The sequence below is a fragment of the Rhodnius prolixus genome, unplaced genomic scaffold, assembly GCF_049639745.1.
Source record: "Rhodnius prolixus isolate KJV_2025 unplaced genomic scaffold, Rpr scaffold_6, whole genome shotgun sequence".
NCBI classification, from domain to species: Eukaryota; Metazoa; Arthropoda; class Insecta; order Hemiptera; family Reduviidae; genus Rhodnius; species Rhodnius prolixus.
Genome location: NW_027411634.1, coordinates 31,018,226 through 31,039,079, shown reverse-complemented (window position 1 = coordinate 31,039,079; position 20,854 = coordinate 31,018,226). Strand labels below are relative to the sequence as shown.

Sequence of the window (20,854 nt, the reverse complement as noted above, 5' to 3'; positions counted from 1 at the left end):
TCCAGGTTGTACAGTAGAGATTTCGAGTTTTAATTAAATTAAATTTCTTAAGGGTGAATTTGAATTACATTTTTAGGGCGCATTAAAAATTATAGTTTTTTTTTTTAATTTATATATTTTATGACACAAAACATCTACTAATACAAGTAATATTTCTCATTTAGGTCATTTCTCCCCAGTTTTTTCCTTGAGTTACTTTAACTTTCAATGGCACAATCAGTTTTATATTTTCCGGCCAGGATGTTTCAGATTCCAGCAGATCCTTCACTAAATCTACAACCGAAAAATTCAGTATTAAAACATTGATTGTCTAGTATATTATTAATTATATTTTCAATGTTTTGATGTTTTCAAACAGTTAAAAAAGAACAAAAAGGCAAATCTAAAAAAATTGAATGTAGGAAGTTACATTAGAAAAAATGGCGAGAATTTAAGGGGCGAATTCCTTGTACTATGCTTTTGATTTATGACCGGACTGCGTCAGGTCAGTAATTAAAGTTGGCACAAAATAAATGTTGCTTTCAAATTTATATAGCGCAACTAAGTTATGAGAGTGTATAGTGCTAAGCTCTTAAGCTGGATTCGGACCGTGGGTGCGCTGAAAGCTCAAATTTGTATATGTGATCATATCTGATTTGTTTGAAGTTGTGGAATATTTCAAGTAATTATCCAAATATGGAAGAAATGCATCAGATTGTAGAATTCTGTTTAGATAAGATTTATTTTATTTGGTCACGGATTGGACAACTTGGTTTTATTAATTACAAAAGCTATTAAGAAAAAAATATGGTCTTTCTACACATTTTACATTGTCATTTTGTTAGGTATAAGTGAAGTTGAAAAAAGACTTGTGCCTACTTCTAGTTGAATTGAGTTGTTATTTGTTATTTTGGGTGAGGGGGCGAGAAGCAAAAATATCTACTATCTTTTAATGAAGAATAGACGGTAGTTTTTATGAAAATTGCTGCTAAAGATTAAGTGCAAATACCTAAAAATAAAAGCTTAAATTTTCTTTTAGCACTCTATTTTTAGAAGTTGGCTGAATTGATTATGGGGAACAATTTGTTGATCTTCTTCCCTGACTGTTATAGTGTCACTTTGATGGAAGTTTGGTGATAAATTCTAAACTATCTTTAAATAGCAAATGTATAATGGAAAGTGTGGAAGATACGTTCTATTATGTTTATAGTTCCTCATTGAATACTCATGTTCAAATAAAAATAGGAACGTTAGAAGGATTCAAGATGAAACCAGAATATGACAAAATATTGGCTGATCCCATGCTAAGGTTTTCTGGTCTGTATCAGTCTCAATTTCCAGATTTGATGGTAGTATGTCAAGTTTTTGCTGATAGTAGGCCTTTATCTTTACCTGTGTGGAGCAGCTATAAACCATTTACAAATAGGTGGAACTGGAGTGAGTGGATAACCCTTCCTGTGATGTTTTCAGATTTGCCAAAGAATGCACTTTTAGCCATGACAGTGTATGATTGTGTAGGGCCAGCGGATATGAGGCCAGTTGGAGGCACTACTGTTTCTTTATTTGGAAAACATGGCGTTTTTAGGCAAGGAATGTTAGATTTAAAAGTATGGCCACATAAAATAGCAGATGGGTCAGAAAATACTACAACCCCAGGAAAAACTCCAGGATGTGGTAAGGAGAAAATGCAAAAGCTTGCAAAATTAGCAAAAAAGCATCGGAATGGATACATGCCAGAAATAGATTGGCTGGATAGACTAACGTTTAGAGAAATAGAACTTATCAATGAGAGAGAGAAAAGATCGTCCGATTATCTGTACCTGATGATCGAATTCCCACAAATTACTCTCAACGGTGTGGTTCATTCAGTTGTATGGTATGAACAAGATGGTGATGAAGTTTATCAATTCAGAGCGCAAGCGGATATGGTAATTGTACCTGATCCTGAAATACTCCAAGAAAATTTGGTTGAGAGTAAGCATCACAAGCTTGCCAGAAGTTTAAGGAGTGGTCTTTCAGATAAAGATATCAAACCTAATGCAACTGTCAGGGACAATTTAAATACTATAGTGGCCTATCCTCCAACACAACAATTGACCATTGAAGAGCAAGATTTAGTGTGGAAATTTAGATTTTATTTGAGTAGTCAAAAGAAAGCTTTGGCGAAATTTCTGAAGTGTGTGAATTGGAGTCAGAGTGGTGAAGTACGGCAAGCATTACATATGTTACACAACTGGTCTCCCATGGAAGTCGAAGATGCATTGCAATTATTGAGTCCTGCATTTGTCCATCCTGCTGTGCGCAGATATGCTGTTACAAGGCTACAACAAGCTCCAGACGAAGATCTGTTACTTTATCTTCTTCAGTTGGTGCAAGCTCTTAAGTACGAAAGTTTTGACGAAATATCCGAGGCTTATAAAAGATCTGAGACCAATATAGCTGATGATGGTTCCGAATCAATTGACAGAAAAACTGAGAGTTCTGAAGAGGAATTAGAAGCAAAAAATATGGATCTTTCTTCTTTTCTTATTCACCGTGCTTGTCATAACAGTACTTTAGCAAATTATTTTTATTGGTATCTTTTAACTGAATGTGAAGATCATAACCTCGGTAAGCAGGACAACAAGTTACGCAGCATGTACTTGTATGTGATGAAAATGTTTTTACAAGCTCTAAAGTTTGGCCCCCTTGACTGGCAAGATAGAAGGAACTTCCTGAAACGCCAAGAAAATTTTATCGATAAATTGGTTAAATTAATGAAAACTGTTGCTCGAGAAAGTGGCAATCGAAAGAAAAAGACAGAGAGATTGCAAGCTCTTTTGGCTGATCCAGAAGCATTTAAAATGAATTTTACCAACTTTGAACCTTTGCCATTACCACTGGATCCTTCTATACATGTTCGAGGAATAGTTGCCGAGAAGGCAAGCTTATTTAAATCAGCATTGATGCCTGCAAGGTTGACCTTCTTAACTACTGAAGGTACAGAATATGTGGCTATTTTTAAAAATGGAGACGATTTAAGACAAGATCAATTAATCTTACAAATTATTACGCTGATGGATAAGTTATTAAGAAGTGAAAATCTTGACTTGAAGCTGACTCCCTACAGAGTGCTGGCCACAAGTACTAAGCATGGCTTTTTACAGTACATTGATTCCTTACCAGTTGCAGAAGTTTTAGCTACAGAAGGCACTATACAAAACTTTTTTCGCAAACACCATCCGTGCGAAACTGGACCATACGGAATAGCACCCGACATCATGGACACTTATGTGAGGAGTTGCGCTGGGTACTGCGTTATTACATATTTACTCGGAGTTGGTGATAGACATTTAGATAACTTGTTACTGACAACAAATGGAAAATTGTTTCATATAGATTTTGGCTATATCCTTGGGCGTGACCCAAAACCTCTACCACCACCAATGAAACTTAGCAAAGAAATGGTTGAAGCTATGGGTGGTGTCAATTCGGAACATTATCATGAATTTAGAAAACAATGTTATACGGCATTTTTACACCTTAGAAGACACGCCAATCTAATTCTAAATCTGTTTTCTCTTATGGTAGACGCTAGTGTTCCAGACATTGCTTTAGAACCTGATAAAGCTGTGAAGAAAGTGCAAGACAAATTAAGAATAGATTTGGGAGATGAAGAAGCTGTGCACTATTTACAAAATCTGTTAGACATGTCTGTGACAGCTGTCATGGCTGCTTTGGTGGAACAACTTCATAAGTTTGCACAATATTGGAGAAAATAGGTAATAGCTTTAAATCTTATTGCTTGATTTTCTCTGCAGTTCTTTAGCTTGAATTCGAAACGTATTTGAATATTAGATAATGTATTCATTCTTCATTAATGAAGTTTTGGAACGAAATTTTCATTTATTTTTTTATTCATTGAAAATTTCAAGTTGATGATTCCTTTGGTTCTTCCAAATGTTGGTAACAATATAATTTTCCTTATAACTTCTGTGACATCATTCATTATTCATTAGCACTATTGACGAAAGTATTTTTTTTTTACTTTTCTAGGTTTCTTTGTTGTCTCTACATTTCTTAAAAATCTAAGCATTACTTTATGGGAATCATTTGAATCAAATGAATTCTGTGTTAATAATATCTTCGCTGAAGCGATTAAAACAGCGGCAGTTTTCTAAGAAGTGGAAGCCTCTGCTTCACCCTTGAGCTTGACTATTTTCAAGGTATTGTTTCTGTTAAACCGCTTCTTACAAAAATGGTCAATAAGGTTTGTTTATAAACTAAATATAATTTTCTTTAAATCATAATAATAAGGATCAGCTAAATATCTATTTCATTTTGGCGAGGTTTCTTTCAGTTGAAATTACTGCACTAGTGAACTACTACACTACTCCTCATCATTTCTTCCTTCTGTCTCACATTATTAAAAATAACTAGTTTGGTTTGCTCCAATATAAAATTTCGGCAGAATTAAGGCAACTTTCGAATTAGTCGGTAGTATAAAAAAGTCTTGTCCTGCGGTTATCTAACTTGGACAGCTCGCATGAAGGTTTTCAGTGTTAGGTGTCTTCAAACTTTAAGTGACCACTTTTCTAAACAGTAATGCTCACGTATAATGTCATAATGGCTTGTAGTACAATGAAAATTACTGTACGTTAAGTACATAATTGCCAGGTAATTATATTAGGTTTTATCTGAAGCTAAATAAGGTGTCTAAAACTGTGAGAACTGAAAACTCTTATTCAGAAAAATTACAGAATTAAAAAATACATTTTATTTACGAAAAAATATTTTGGGTTTTTAATTTATTATTTTTATGTTAGGTACTGTGTTTATTTCTTTTTTTGTTATAGCGGTTTATAATTGTTGAAAGTTGATGTTTATTATTGGCTTCATTTAATTTTTACTTCGAATAAATGACCAATATTTATTTTTTCGAAAACGTACATATGTATTGTAATCTAAACCACACTTATGATTAATAGTGTACGGCATACTATCTATTTTTATACTTAAGTGAGGCCTTAGTAATAAAATTTATCTCTTGTAAACAAGATATCTTTGTGGCTGTGTATTACAAAAGAAATTAAAAAATATTTTTCATCTACTATATTAATAATAAGAGTTCTTAATTGTACTCTGTACGTTATGTAATATACAATGAAATATTTGTTTTGTTTTTTTTCTTTTGATTTGTTCTACTTACCAACAACTTCTTTTACATGATTATCTGCTACTTCCCATACAAATTCATCGTGGATTTGCAGTAGTAGTTTGCATTGTTTTTGCTCATTTCTTAATTTTCGCTCTGTATTTAACATGGCCACTTTGCAAATATCTGCTGCAGAACCTTGAAAAATGTGAAATTATTTTCAAATACAGCGGCGTAGTTTACACTCACTAAAGTGTTTAATATATTTCACTATTAATATTAATATTGTTAATTCTTTTGATCCTTCTAGTGGATTTTTTCCCCTTTGTTGTAGGACCTATAAACTGTAGGCATTACAAAGTCCAAGCAAAGTTGATGAGACTCTCTCACTATAGTAAAAGAGTACTATTGTTCTGAAAGCAGTTTTGGCAAATTTATGTTCTCAAATAGAGGAAAGAAGTTTAAAGAAACTTAGATAAAGTTCCGTAGGTCAATTCAAAATCTGCAAGCATGTACGCTTGAGCGAATCGTATCAAGGGAAAAGTCTCTTCTTTAACAAAAATTAAAAACTTCTGTGTAAACTGCGTTCTACTTTTTTTGATTATTGTTTTTAGTTCAAAACAATATAACGTCAGTCTGATTGCTATAAAATAAAATTAGACTCTTATTTCTTGGATGTCTGAACATTTAGACTAAGTTAGCAAATGAAATGGTGATCTTCTATTGGACAGACTTTACTCGTCTCATAGATTAAATTTCTGCCATTGAAGCACTATAACTTTTAGTTGGCGTAACAAAACTTAAAAACCTCGGCTATGATTAATGCCAGAATCATGAGAATGATATAAGCCCTAACGTGGAGAGAGAGTTTCTCATGGTATTTTATTAAAGTGAGTTTGTTTGCCTGGTTTTCTAGTCTTCTAACTTGTAAGTTGGAATCGTGCCCAACCTCCAGAACGATAAAAAGACTTGACTGGAGGAGATAGCGTTATCAAATGCGTCAATAGAATTTCGGGGGTGCTTAAATAAGCAATATCTCTGGTAAAATTTGTAGCCAACCACATGTGCTGTGAGACCTTATAATGGAAGAAAAATTTAAAATTTTGAACATTTTCAAAGGCAAGCGAATCAAGAACTATTAACTAAGTCAATGAGTTCAAGTCATTTTTTATTTGTTCAATTCTAGATTAGTAGAAAAAAAGTGATATACAATTCAGGAAAAGTACCTTGAATAACAAAGTTAACAGCTTGTCTTTCTGAATATGTCCTTACTTGTGGATTGAGAGAATTAATGTTGGGAAAATGTCTTTGACGCCCTCCAATTGTCACCAGATATTGTTGTTTCTTACATTTTTCTATTATTTGATATCGGAAATTTCTTAAACCTGGAAATAAATCTAAAAAAAAAAATCCTTTTTTTAAATTTCCATATTTTGGTTTAATAACTAGAATTATTTAGGAAATGAAGGTGTGAAATAAATATGTTAATGATAATATATTACTATGAAATCGGTTGGTTAGATCTGCAGCCGTAGATTCATCTAAGGAAAGTATTTCTGCTATTTTGTTAATACCTGCACCATAAAGATGCGCATAGACTAAAGTTTTTGTTCTCGTTCTTTCTTCCGGATCTGAGGTTTTTGTACCAAACCTAAAGTAATTTAATGAAATTTATAGTTTACAAGTACGAGCAAAACAGATTTGCTAGATCTAGTAGGATTTTGACACCCAAATTGAAGAAGTGAATACAAACTGCAGCAGAAGTAACAAATAAATTTGCTTTAGTAAAAAAGTCAAAATGATTACCGCTGAATGATTCTTTTTAAATCATAAACATTTATATTTAATTCTTTATTTAAAATACTTATACCCAGATTCTCTAATTGTATCTCACCTGAGATTTGTAATTGCTGTAAAAATATCATTCTCTTCATGAAATGCTCGTATTAATTTTTTATCTTTAGACAAATGCGCAAATATTCTTAATTCAATTTGTTGAAAATCAACTGATACAAACGTGTGATCTTCCCTTGAAATAAAAGTACTTCTTATATTCAGACCTAAAAGCAAACAAAATTAAATAGTGCTTTCATTAATATGTTTATTTCAATTAAACATTTATCTTTGAAACCTCCGTCTCCATTTATTTCTAAGGTTTGTTTTGGAATTGCCTGCAAGTTTGGAGAATTAGAAGTAATCCGCCCAGTAACCGCTGAGAAGTGCTCCCTTTTTCAAAAAGATAAAATAAATAAGCTATGTTAACTCACTATAGTAGGGAAAATTTCTGGATATGTAACATTAAGGTAAAATATATGCTTTAAAATGAATTCATTAACAAACTTACCAAGAAGTGGAAATGAATGTTTTATTCAATATATGATTAAGAATCCCATCTATATAAGTTGATTTCCACTTTTGCAAATGTCTGTACTCAAGGACGATTTGAGGTAATGGATGAATTTTCGCTAAGCGTTTTAACTAAAACAGAACTTCAGAATGTATAAACCCTAGATCATGCAATTATTTAATTACCCTAATTAACAAATAAATTTTACAATTGGTTCAGCTGTTGATTTATCTCCAGTAGATGCTGTACCCTTAATAGGTATATCAAGCATCTGATCTAATTTCAGATCTTCATAAAAAATTTTCCTTAACTGTAGAGAAGATCTTATTTGAAATTGCTTTCCAGCTAGATTCATGCCTTGATTTTCTAAAAGTGTTAACTTCTTCTGCAAGCAATTAACAGAAATCTAATGAAGAGCATATACAGATATGTACTCGTATATCAGATTGGGAAATTTTTGTGTACGCTTACAGTTAAGATGCCTCCAATTTTTATCATCTTCTCCTTGTCAATTTTTATGGTCTGTGTTTCCATAACTAAACAATTTTAGATATTTACAAATTTTTTTTCTTAAAAATAATAAAATTGTAATATAGTTTAAATATTATCTGTTATAATGTCATACCATACGTTTACCTGTTTTACCTTTATAAAATGTAATTATAAACTAACTTTAAAAAAAAAACAAGCTTGATGAAATTGTTAAGTTATTCGAATAAAATTTCGAACTGCCATTTTTTAAAGCTTTGCGTTCACAATTCTAGAGTAGAAAAAGAACTTCCCTTCATTTGTACTTTATCTAAATTGATGCAAAAATCATTATAGATTTTTTTTTGTTATTTAATTAATTTTTTGAAAACTAAAACCTGCTATAATAGGTATCACTTTTGTTTCAAGATCAATGAATAATTTCCATAGCGATTTGGACACCAATTGGGAATTTATTAACTCCATGGAATGACTTTGCTCCTTAAGATATTGACAGGCATTTATCATCCATTCTTCGTGATGAACTTCCTGAAAATTTATATTTATATGTGAATAAAGTGATTAAAACGTGAAAAGCTGAAATTTGCCAGTAACCTCAGATGTCGTTTCGCCTTAAATTAAAAAAAAAAATTGTAAAAATTGTTAGAAATATTTCAAGAATAACTTCTTACCTTGGCCATTGTTAAAGTTTTCTTAATTGCATCAAATGAAGCATGCCTTTTGTCAGGATCTAACAGCCAAATACCAAGTAAAGGATCCATTATACACCAATCATAGCATTCTTAAAATAATAATTTTTTATTTTGTAAAATTTGATTGCATTACAAACTGTTTCGGTTATTTTTAAATAGGAGATCTTACCTCTTTTGTCAACTAATTCAAGGCAATCTAACATGAGTAATATAAAGGACTGAGCTTCGAAGCATACTTTTCTACATTTGTGATTCAAAAGAAAATTTACAAATTCTCTAAAAAAGAAAATAATGAAATATGAAACTTTTTTAAAAATTAATGAGATTGTATAGTCAATCATCTGCATTTTTTTACCTAAATTATATATTTTATTACCTGCAATTCTTACTTTTTAGAGATTCAATACCGATAAATAAATATTTAATGGTTTTATTCTCAAATTCAAACTTGGCCATAATGCCATTTGGTGGGTATATTTTTTTACTGTCTTGCAAAGGTTTATTTAATGTACAGAAGCCATGTCTATCAAATCAAATAAATACACCAATTAGAAAGCAAGAAACTGAATATTGTTAACATCATTTTGTTTGTTATAGTTTATTTACTTATAACAAATAGTGAATCCAATTTCAGTAATTAATTCATTATGAAATTCATTTGTCATATCTTCATTATATTTTACAATTTTCAATTCAAAAATGTCTTCATTTTTCTGTAACCAACAAAAATTCAGTTCGCTAGAATACATTCGTTAAAATATGACCAAGTACGTTATGATTAAAATTATTATTTACAACTAGTTTTGTATCACTTTTAGTTATAATGTACGATTTTTTTTTTTTTTTTTCAATTTGTTTGCTAGATGGAAATGATAAAAGTGGATGATTAATGACTGAAGATGATTAATGAAAACGAGAATATGAATACTCATTAAATTTTCTAATTCCAGTTATTAAAATTATAAGTGACATTTAAAACAAAAAACAAAACATAATATAGTCATTATGAATGCGGATGAGTAGAGGTTTGATAAGCCCCTGGCAGATATAATATAAATCAAAGAAGTCTCTTCCTTCTTTAGTTAATTAGCAAGGATCGCACCATATAACACTTTCTGTATAATAAATATTATATAAATCACATAACAAAAGAAAATCCTTGCCAAAAAAAAAAAACTATTGTTTCCATAATATGGGACAAGTTCCCACGCGAAGAATCAGGAACTCGGGCAATCTCTAACGTTAAATGAGTACATTGATAAAAAGTATGTTTCTTTTACGTTACGATGTGTTCAATTAACTTGATGTTTTTAAGGATTTGTGTCAAACACTGCTCTGTAGGTCCCATTAGTTCTCTATTGTTAAAGTATTATATGAATAATTTATCCCACTCTCTATCTTTTATAAGATGCCCTATGTCTTGCCGGTTTTCGGCAACTGCTATATATATGTTCAATATATGCTCAATTTTGCTATAAAGGGACATATATTGGACTATATTTATAGAGGTGCACCTACAAAGAGTTGTGATCAATAAGTAACATGAAAGAAGCAAGAACCTCTTTTCTCGGAAAGGTCATATTGTCCTGGTAGTCTCCCAACGCTACCAGCAGCAAGCGCTTCTGCTGCGACTTGGGATCCATTGGATAAGGACGTATCTCGCTTATCAACAGCTTTAGTCGCCAAATTTCAGCTGGAGCAGCGAGCATAAACTTGGGAGTTTATGAGAAATACACTCTTTCTTAAATTCCTACTCAGACATTCTTTGTCAGCGACCTTTATCGCTATAATCTCGTTAACGAAATTTAAAGGTAACTGTGCCTTAACAATGTTCACTCCGAAAAAGTAATTTTTAAATATTCAAATAAAAAGATAGGATTCGCGTGAATAAATTGTTAACAAATTTAAAAAAAAAAAAAAATTGCACTTCTGGTTGAGTGGTTTGGTCGCGATGGCGACACTATTGTCATCATCGGCATCAAAAGGGAGCAAATTGAAATTTGAGATTTTCAGTTCATGTACAGAACATTCCCTAACATGTACATCAGGGGAAAACTTAACTAAAGTATTATCTCTTTTAATTTTAAGAAAAAAAAGGCAGTAAAGTTGCATTTACGGTTGTCTGATTTTTCCAAAATATCGGATCTTCTGGAGACACGCAAAAAAGATTTGTCGATTCAAATTGTCAAGTTTATTTACGATAATTTTCTTTTCTAGGAGGTAGACGAAGTAAGTGAATAAAACAATTGTTCTCTTTTTATTTTTGCGAAAACAATATTTTCTAGAATAATTTCACTAGTCAACTATGACAAATTTCTATTTCCTCTAATTTTTCAATTAATAAGACACTTAATAATAAAATACTTAATAAGAAATAAAGACACTTACTTGCGGTTCATGCAAACAAGATGGCTTTTCTTGCATGTATATGTTAAAATTACTTCGTTTGCGATTGATACTTGATGTGCTATGCCTTTCAGGTGATGTTTTGTTTGGATTTTTAGTATTTAATTTTCTCTTCATTTTCGGCTGTGGCGGCGGACAATGATTTAATTTTACGAAAGGTGAATTTAAATTTTCCAAAGAAATTTCGTTCAATTTAGTTAATTCCTCTGAATGTGTCACCGTTCCTTGAGAATTATTGTTTTTAATTTTTTCTTTATGTTCATCGAAGTTTTTAAAAACGCTATAATTATTTATTAAATCTCTTTGTTGATTCTCTGAAGATTTCCAAACTTTCTTTTCCAATAATTTTTCGTTTTTAAGTTCTTGAAAATAATTGGTAATTTTATTTTCCGGATTACATTTTAATTTAATTTTATTATTTTTGTATAAACTCTGACATGGTTTAGCTTTTGTTTTTTTTGAAGGAAGATAATTAAGTAATCTCTTAAAGGTTGGCTTTCTTAGTGCAACTGATAAATCAGATTGTGAAAACATATCAATGGAATAATTCAAATTGTTTGATTCTGTTATTAATTCTGAATTGTTTTCATTCAAATGGTACTTAAAATCGCTCCGTGATTTTCCAATCTGTGTGTTTTTAATAGATGAACTTGAATTTCGACTAAAATTATCTAAACTCACAACATCGTTTCTGGAAGTTGGCTCCAGAAACAGTTCATCAACATTAACATAATCCGGGCTTATTCTAGGTGCTTGCGTCTCATTAACTGTATTAACGAATTTGTTTCTTTTTATATTTCCATCGAAATGTTGGTGTTGATCATAAATATCTAATTTGTGTTTACCCACAACATGATATTCGGAAGGGCAATTATTTCCAAAGAAAAAAACATGGTTTTGCATAGAATTATGCCCACGATACCTGGAATAATAAAAATAATAATGCTGTTCACTAGTGCTAATAAGTAATATACATTAATCAAAATATTCCAATTACAATTAATTAAAGACATTTAACTTTCCAAATATCCTTAAGCCCTGAAAGAGTTAATTAAGTAAAAATCTTACCCACTATTAAAAGATGGTACAGTAGAATTTAGCTGACTTGATGAAAAATTGTTTAGCCCTGAATTTTCTTTTAAAAATTCAATCACTTTTATTGCAGAAGCGGATAAATTATCGTCAAAATTTGAAGGTGGCGTGACATCAGTTATCCATGATCTTTCCATTTTCGGGACTTCCTGTAAAACTTGCAGTATTAATATTAATAGTAGTTGTTAGGGCCAACTTAGAAGTGACTAATTATTTGGTTGTTAACATTTAAAGTACTCTAGCTAAAGATACGGTAGAACTTAAGAGAACCCTTATAATTAATTTTATGGGTTGGTAGAGAAATGATAAGGGTCTTGGCCAACAATTACAAATAAAAATGGAGTTATTAAACTAGAGTTTATTATATATATAATATTTCACAAAAGTTTAAGTAATAAATCTAATTTAATTTTATATTGATCAATTGTATTTTTTCTCCCCAATTCTTGAAGGAATTGTAGCGGTTTTGTAATATTTTTGAAATCGAATTTTCATCAGAAATTCTTGTTTGAGAACCTCTGGCTTCCCACGAAATATTTTTTGCGATTGGTTCCATTATTTATCTTAAATGTACAAGGGAGAATTTCCTTCTTTAATTTATTAGTAATTCCGCAACACTAATGATTGAAGGATGCTAATGGCTAACTTTAAGATGCAAAAAAAAGAAGGACTGAATGAAATATTTCTGAAATAAAAGGTTGATTTCAGACCTCAGTAAGTATAAATGTGGAATTTGGCCGTCTGGATCTTTGTCTGCCCTCTTTTCTTATATTGCCGTGTAAGTAAAATCTGGAGGAAAGATACCGTTTCAGGAAACTGGTAATTATAAAGTATCACCAACCCTAACAAGCAATAAACTCTTTGAACATTTCTAGCGTTAAATTCTAGTCAGAATTTCTTTTTTCATGCAAGAAAATCTTAATTAATTAACTTTTTATACTATTATCATTCAGTTCATTTTAAAATACTCATATTTCAAAAATAAATTCAGACTAGGTACATACATACATATATGTATGTTAACATACAGAAACATTTATTTTTATTGAATTAAGCTATTAATGCAATTATTAATGCAAAATGAATCTCACACATTTTTACAACGTTCTAATTCACAAGATCTGCAATTTTGAAGTTGCAGAATTGTTTAACAAAACATTTTACATGTTTAATCAGTTTTTTTAGATTGTAGAAGTTGCAACCAAACTGGTCTGTTCAATTTTGCAATGTAAGTTAAAATAATTAATTCAAAATACCTGCTTATAAATTATGGTTACTATCAAAAAAATTTAAATCTTTACTTAATAAACAAAATATTTTTATAATTTTTAAATTAAAAGTTATGAACGGTTCTGTAATAATGTAAGCACACTAATCCCCGCTAGTGGCGCAGGTCTCTAAAGGAGTTATTGTAAATATATGAGGCCGTTGCTTCAATAGTGGCAACACTGGAAGGTCCCCTAGTGAAATTGGTTTCATTAAAAAAAGTAAGTAACCACGGAACACTCGTAGCAGTTCTGTGTGTGTGCGCTGTGCAGTAGGATAGGAGATTGCACCTCCCGTCCTTCGCCTAGCTTTCAAGCTTAGTGCTAATGTGATCACGATGGGGGTGTTGATGTTTTCTTTATCTCGATAAATGTTTTTGAGTTGCTGTATCCATGTTCGGTTATATGAACTTTATTTTTAAAGTAGCATTATATTAGCTTTTTGGGATTCAGGAGAGAATTTTTCAATTCCAATATGGAATTCAGTATAAACATAAAGACGTTCAATTGGTTAACAGTTATTTTCGTCATAGCATTCATTAGAATTGGCGCTACTACTTCTCAGTTAAAAGATATTTTAGAGTTGCCCAATCCTGAACAAAATGTCATGCCATTCGAGCCAGTTAGATATAGCAATCCTAATGTGTCAAATAATTATCAGAGTTCAACGAAAATTAACGCAAGAGGAATGGGCCACCTTTACTTCATTACGAAAAAGTTCATGGATTTTATTCTTGAAGGACAAGCATTTCCAGAGGGTAAGTGTTAAAGAATCAAGACTGAATTGCTTTTATTTTTGGTTCTTCCAAATTTTTGAAGTGGATGTTGTTCGTAAACGTTTTGCTATAATGGTTCTTAATTTCTGTATAAAGAAATTTAGATTTAATAATGAATGGATAATGCAATTGGTACGGACGTACAAGGATCAAAAGATGTGTGAAATTGTATGTTACAGATATGTACTTCCTGCCTTCATGCCATTGACCCTAATATAAACAATTTTCTCCCCCCTGATGTAACAGCCTTATTTTGGTCTATATAATAATAAAATTCTCTCTGTACTAGCAACATTTGCTAGTATGAAACTGGTTAAAGGTCAGTTCCGGGATGCTGGGTGAAATTATAATATGCGTACATCCGAATGATCAGCAGTCATTATTTAGATTTCCTCGATACCTACAGGAGTAACTAAGAAGTTATGGTAAAAATTAAGAAATAAACAGAAAATGTTAAGTTCTTAAAAATTGCCATCCAAGTAATTGCGTATCTATGTTGGTTAAAAAGTATATTTTTAATGAATTTAAATTTTATATGTTTCAAAAAAAATATTTTTATTCAATATATGTATTTCAAACAAATGTCGCAAAATGCCAAAAAGTAATAATTGCAGTTTCCATGTTCTAACATAATGAATCAATGAGACATTTCTTGAATTAATTAGTCATTCCATTCATTAGAATTTACATTTGCTGTCATTTCAGTAAATATTGCTTTTTATTTCATTTTTTAACGCTTGGGTATTGTCATCAAATATATTTTACCTGAGCCAGTATTCTAGGTTTTAAAATTTTGTTTGTTCCTTAACTTCCTCAGCAGCTTACTTTGCTTCTTGCCAATCCCACGAAAATGATGGGATTCCTAAATTTACTGGCATTACTCGACTGAGGTTTTAAGCAGTCAGGGAATATTTTCATTTCTACGGAATTAAAATTCTAATAAATTTTTTATTTTGAAGGTATCTTGAATGAATACCCTAAATTAGTTAGTCGTTGTCAAAGTTCAAGCCTCAAAATTTTTGAATATCGTTTATGCAAATTCTAAAGTTACTGACATTTATTTTTCAATTCATGATTACTAAGTTTATGAAAAATAAACGTCAAGTTTGACTTAATATTTCCACCTACTCTAAGTAAGTAATACTATCAAATGACGATAGTTTTATTAAAACTATCCTTCAATGAATGAAACTGAGTGCTCTTCTGTTGAAAAGTAATACCTCTCATTATTTCTTTGTTTCAAGATTGTTGATTTTTCTAACTATAAGACAATGTCACTTACTCATTATGATTTTATTTATATCATTCTTTTCTCTCTCAATTTTTCTGTTTATTTCTTATCCAAATAAAGTTTACGCGAAGGTTGCTTAAAAGTTGATTTATCGAAACTGATAATTTATATTTATATTTTCTTGAAAATGGTGAACAAAAATGCTCGACTCTGGATGAGATTTGTATGTAATAACTTTTACTGCAATTTTCTACTTTTCCTCTCATAAGTACTATCATCAAAACCGAAACGATAATGAAAATCTTATTTACGAACTTTACCTTATTTACGAAGCATTTAAATTGGTTTAGCGTACTGATTCGGTATTTTTCAAATTTGTGTTTGTTCAGTTACTTCATTAATGAAGCATGCAAAAGGATGATTGAAGTATAATTTATCGAATAAACAAGAGATGCAAGTAATCTCTGATAATCGAAACAGTGGTCCAATGCAGAAATTAATGAAAATTAGTAATTATTGTTCATTATTTTTGGTGACTGAATCATAGTTTCAATAGGATGAAAAATTAATGCCAGTTTCAGTCATGATAAACTTTATTATGCAGAGCTTTCGACCTAGGGACTACGTCATCTACAGGGCTAATTTACAATATACTGTTTTACGTCATTGGAGTGTTGGCGTGTCTTCTGCCTTGTCTGTTCATGGACTTCTTTCTTGTTGATCACCCCAAGCAAGCGTGTAATAGTTAACATTTTATCCAACGGGACAATGATAAATATTTAAGAAACTAGGAGAATTAAATAGAATTAGTTCAATTTTTGGTTTTCTAATTAGTTTATTGATCTAAACTCCGAATTTTATTCATGAAGGATATACTATAAAATTTCTTTATCAGCATCCATTCTGTTATTTTTTTGTTTAAACCTTTATGAGACGTAAATGGATTTCTAAAGAGTTTTTCGCTTATATGTGAACCTAATGGATTTGTTCAAGACGTCATCTACTATTTTCTATTTTGATTAAGAACTAAAATATCAGGTTGAAATCCTAAACTACCTGCTGTGTAAGAACCGGTATTTACTCCTACCATCACTAAATTTATGTTAATGGCACTATTTATGTGGTTCAGTGAAATCTCAAGGTTAAAGAAAATGTGTTACAGTTAAAATTTTATTAACTGCCATAGGAAAAGGTCTAAATGTTTCTTTTAGATTTTATATTTTAAGGAAAAAAAACTTGTTGCAAATTGTGATTTTGAATAGATTCTTTCTGAATTATTCTTATAAAATCTTAATCATTAAAACGGAAAATGGTGTCGAAATGGAAAAAGAATTGGAAAGAAGTAGATTTTTTTCTTTATTACATTTAAATTCTTTAATATAAGTGATTCAAATGAGATTACTTCAAATACAAAGGGTGAAATCACAGTTTAGCTTGCGTATAGTAACAATTTATTAGTCTAAATATTTTCAAGGCCTAGCTGGAAACTTAATATCCTGTAACGGTAGCGTGACAAACCAATGTGTCAAACCATTCACCTACCATTGTGACAGACTATCACCACTACCAGAGTAATTTCTACTGTTAACATCACTACAACTGTTGATCTCCCGAGGATGAGATGATTACAAAACCTGTGCCTTACTGTTAACGGTACTCGTTCAAGGAGAAATAAAGTGGTTAGAAATCCTTGAATATACTGATGCAGTAGTGACTGTTTCTACTCTTTGGTTTGAATACTTAACAAATTTCTGTTTAATCCCAAAACAAAGTCTTATTTTCAAAGATTTAGAAAACCTTTGTAGCATAGATGGTTTAATATAGTATTAGGGTTCGCCCAGGTCAGAACTTTTAGCAACAATTTAACCGTACATTCTCTTCCTCCAATAAAAAATGTTTCAAATCAAAGTGATATTGTAAAAAAAAAATTAAATAAATATACTGCGATTCATTTTTTCGCAATCATTATTTTCCACACTGGGACACCACTATCTCACTTGGTCAGACACTGGCTCACCCTTGAATAGTAATCATTTATCTCTTCTTTATTAATAGATGATTGTGGATACTGGCCTTACGGAGTAAATAGGCCAAAAGCTATCAAGATCAATCTTCTGACCAAAATTTATTGAACCTAGTTTTCTAGATAGGTTTTAAATAGAGTTTTTTTTTCGTCTCATTTGCTTAGGGTGACCATTTATATTGTAACACAATGCGGGACAGAAAGCGTTCATTCGTGCGAAGCACACGTAAAATAAAAATAGGAATACAAAAAAATAAATAATAAGGAAAAACTAACGTGAAAAATGAACGTATATAGGTAATATTTACTTATAGATTGATTTTGTATTAGAAACTGATCACAAAGTTCTACTTCTTTGTAAAAATCTTCACGAGTATTGCACTCAAAACTGGTATGATGAATTATCTTATTCGGGACATATATTAATGTGGGCCTTAATCCGGGACAAATGGTCACCCTACATTTTTTGCTGCGAATCTCCCGCATGTGGTAGAGTCTTCTATCAGTGCGTGATTCTGAGAGTATAATGTGTCAGACATCTGCTTCAGTATAGCTTGGGTAGTAGAACCGCTTTGCGTTGTTAAGGGGACTCTTCTAAATTGACACAACTATAAAACTTTCACAATATCAGGCCCGGAAAATGTTTCAGAAAAGCTTATCACACAAGAAATAAATGTTCAAGTACTGATTAAATTATGTTAAAAAACCAATGCAATCTTAATTAAATAGTATGAGTTCTAGAGAAGATCTAGTCCCTGGGTCAAAAGCTTGTAAGACCGAAATTGACAATAATTTTGCTTTCTTGTTGGGTACATCGATCAGTAAATAAAACAGTTGAATAGTTAGTTCTCTCCAGTACGGTATTGAATCGCTAGAACACATTTTTAATCTATCCTGTATATGAACTTACTTAGTTACTTAATTACTATTAGTAATTTACCGACACGTTTCATTAATTTAATCATCATCATTTAATCAAGCAAGTCATTATTAATCTCAATAAAAAAAAGAGCCCTGGTTACGATCTAATTACTGCCAACATCCTACTCCAACTACCCAAAAAAGCAATAGTCTTCCTCACTACCATTTACAACTCTATTCTCAGAACTACTTACTACCCTATACTCTGGAAATTTTCTACAGTTCGAATGATACCCAAGCCCAACAAACCGACTCAACTACCTTCTTTCTATCGACCGATAAGCCTACTGCCTCTCTTGGGCAAAATATTCGAGAGACTTCTGTTACCACGCCTCTACGAAATTACAGAATCTCTCGAAATTATACCGGACCATCAGTTTGGTTTCAGAAGCTGCCACTCGACGATCCAGCAGGCCCATCGTGTTGTAGACACCATCGCTTCTTCACTCGAGCGAAAACAGTACTGCGCTGGAGTATTCCTCGATGTTTCGCAAGCCTTTGACCGAGTCTGGCACGAAGGTCTACTGTGGAAACTAAAACGCATCCTTCCTAGCACTTATTACCTCATACTCAGCTCTTACCTCTCTGACAGATTCTTTCAAGTTCTTCAAGGCACTACTCACTCTTCCATCTATCCCGTCCTTGCTGGTGTGCCACAGGGAAGTGTCTTAGCTCCTCTTCTTTACACAATCTACACTGCCGACTTACCTTCTAACCTTAATACCTCTATTTACACCTTCGCTGACGACACTGCCATTCTCTCCACACACTCTGACCCTATCCTCGCAGTACGCTCACTACAGTCCCACCTTCACTCAATAGAACCTTGGTTAGAAAACTGGCGTATAAAAATTAACCCAACTAAATCTAAATACATAGTCTTCACACTCAAACGTCAAACTCCGCCACCTGTCTTCTTACATCACACACCTATCCCTCCAGCCGACCATGTGCGGTACCTTGGAATGTACCTAGACAAGAGACTTACCTGGAACCCCCATACGAGACTTAAACGTACCGAACTAAACAAACGATACAAACTTCTAGCCAGGCTACTCGACAAACGCTCAAAACTCTCACTACAGAACAAACGACGACTCTATACAGCCCTTCTCACACCAATATGGACTTACGGACTCGAACTTTACGGTACAGCTAAAAAATCCAACCTCAATAGACTACAAACACTGCAATCCAAAATACTCCGCCGCATACTAGACGCTCCATTCTATGTAAGCAACCACACTATACATACAGATCTCCAAATTCCACTTATCTCCGAACTTGCCAAAATCCGATACAAAAATTTTCACCATAAACTCTCACTGCATCCCAACCCTTTAGCTGCAAACCTGTCTACAACTACGCTACCCTCCAATCCTCGAAGACGGCTGAGGCGCCGTTGGCCCCGTGACCAACTGGGTGACTAACGGCGGCCATCAATGGATGACCGTCATTCACGTTTGCCACGCTATTCTCATACATTCATCGCATTTACCTATTGTACCTGTAGGTACAGGTGTAAATTTCATAAAAAAGGATAATAAAAAAAAAAAAAAAAAATGTATTTATAATAAATATATTTATTATTTTTAAAATTAATAGATTATTTTAAAATTTACCTTTAATAAAGTATAAATAAATAAACTTCTTTTTATTGTTCAATATTTTAACATATTTCAAATTTCCAGGTTTCATAACTGTGAAGAACTCTATGGTTGTAATCTCGGATGACTATTACTCACTGGTGATGCATTATGGATACTTGGTGCTCGTAATGTTATGTGGCTTACTATTAGGAGTAATCGTGCCTTTTATCGGGCTAATATTCTGTTGTTGCCGTTGTACTGGCAAATGCGGTGCAAGGACACAGCCGTTTGACAAACGATATGATACATGTAGGAGACATTTTCTAGCCTTCATCTTATCATCACTTACGGTTGTTATTATGTAAGTTGTTTATTTTCTACAATATATTTTTGTTTTATTTGGTCCTTTTTTTAGTTAGTTTGTAAATATTAATTTGAATGTTAAAATGTCAGTTTTGTTTTTACCATCTAAGTCTAAAAGGGAAACTTTTTATATTTCTCTACTGTATAGACCATTAGTTGATATTTCAAAACACTTTTTTTAAGCATTTCAAAATATATACGTAAGTATTTCTCATAATTCCGCTGATAGGAACTTCTAGATGGCTAGACATGCTCTCAAAGCATCCTAGAGCAGTATTAATTAATGGTAATTAACGCAATACAAAAACAACTTCAACAAGACTATAGGAGTCACAATGTTCTCCTGTGACTAATAATATTAAACTGATTGAATAGGATTACATTATTCGAAAGAAATATTTTGGATTGTTATAACCTTATAAAACTATATTTTTCATTGATTAATTTAGTTGACACATACGTTAATAAACATGAATGAAAGAGAACATTTTTTAACAAATATATTAAACTTATTCAGTGGTTTTATACTAATTGTTTTGTTTGTATT

At 31.8% G+C, this 20,854-nt stretch overlaps 3 protein-coding genes across 13 annotated transcripts in view; 2 read left to right on the top strand and 1 right to left on the bottom strand.

The window, feature by feature from the left end:
• Positions 1–109: 109 nt before the first annotated feature.
• Positions 110–20,114, bottom strand: LOC141460213 (DNA polymerase nu-like). Of its 7 annotated transcripts, XM_074140003.1 has the most exons (18): positions 13,231–13,301; positions 12,850–12,928; positions 12,116–12,288; positions 11,030–11,969; positions 9,248–9,354; positions 9,018–9,164; positions 8,811–8,917; positions 8,621–8,730; positions 8,327–8,477; positions 7,932–7,996; positions 7,669–7,845; positions 7,458–7,591; positions 7,245–7,339; positions 7,008–7,173; positions 6,616–6,764; positions 6,340–6,510; positions 5,168–5,311; positions 110–273 (listed from the first exon to the last, which is right to left on the bottom strand). In XM_074140003.1, exons 3-18 carry the CDS (start codon positions 12,274–12,276, stop codon positions 161–163), a joined length of 2,937 nt encoding a protein of 978 aa, XP_073996104.1. In that variant the 5' UTR covers positions 12,277–12,288; positions 12,850–12,928; positions 13,231–13,301; the 3' UTR covers positions 110–160. The 7 variants fall into 7 exon arrangements, 6 of the variants coding, with proteins under 6 accessions (XP_073996104.1, XP_073996105.1, XP_073996101.1 ...); XM_074140004.1 differs by lacking the exons at positions 12,850–12,928; positions 13,231–13,301 and adding an exon at positions 19,978–20,114; XM_074140000.1 differs by lacking the exons at positions 12,850–12,928; positions 13,231–13,301 and adding an exon at positions 13,396–13,545.
• On the top strand, positions 1,062–5,131 carry Pi3K59F (phosphatidylinositol 3-kinase 59F). Its single transcript, XM_074140011.1, has 2 exons — positions 1,062–3,740; positions 4,015–5,131. The coding sequence occupies exon 1, from the start codon at positions 1,152–1,154 to the stop codon at positions 3,738–3,740; it is 2,589 nt and encodes an 862-aa protein (XP_073996112.1). The 5' UTR covers positions 1,062–1,151; the 3' UTR covers positions 4,015–5,131.
• Positions 13,615–20,854, top strand: part of LOC141460214 (prominin-like protein) — a 26,423-nt gene continuing 19,183 nt past the window's right edge. For 3 of the 5 annotated variants that reach the window (XM_074140010.1, XM_074140009.1, XM_074140006.1), the window contains exons 1-2: positions 13,615–14,162; positions 20,047–20,305. In XM_074140010.1, coding sequence (XP_073996111.1) covers positions 13,880–14,162; positions 20,047–20,305 — 542 coding nt within the window. In that variant the 5' untranslated portion in view covers positions 13,615–13,879. The remainder of the gene's footprint in view (positions 14,163–20,046; positions 20,306–20,854) is intronic. The other 2 variants (XM_074140007.1, XM_074140008.1) reach the window with 1 other exon arrangement.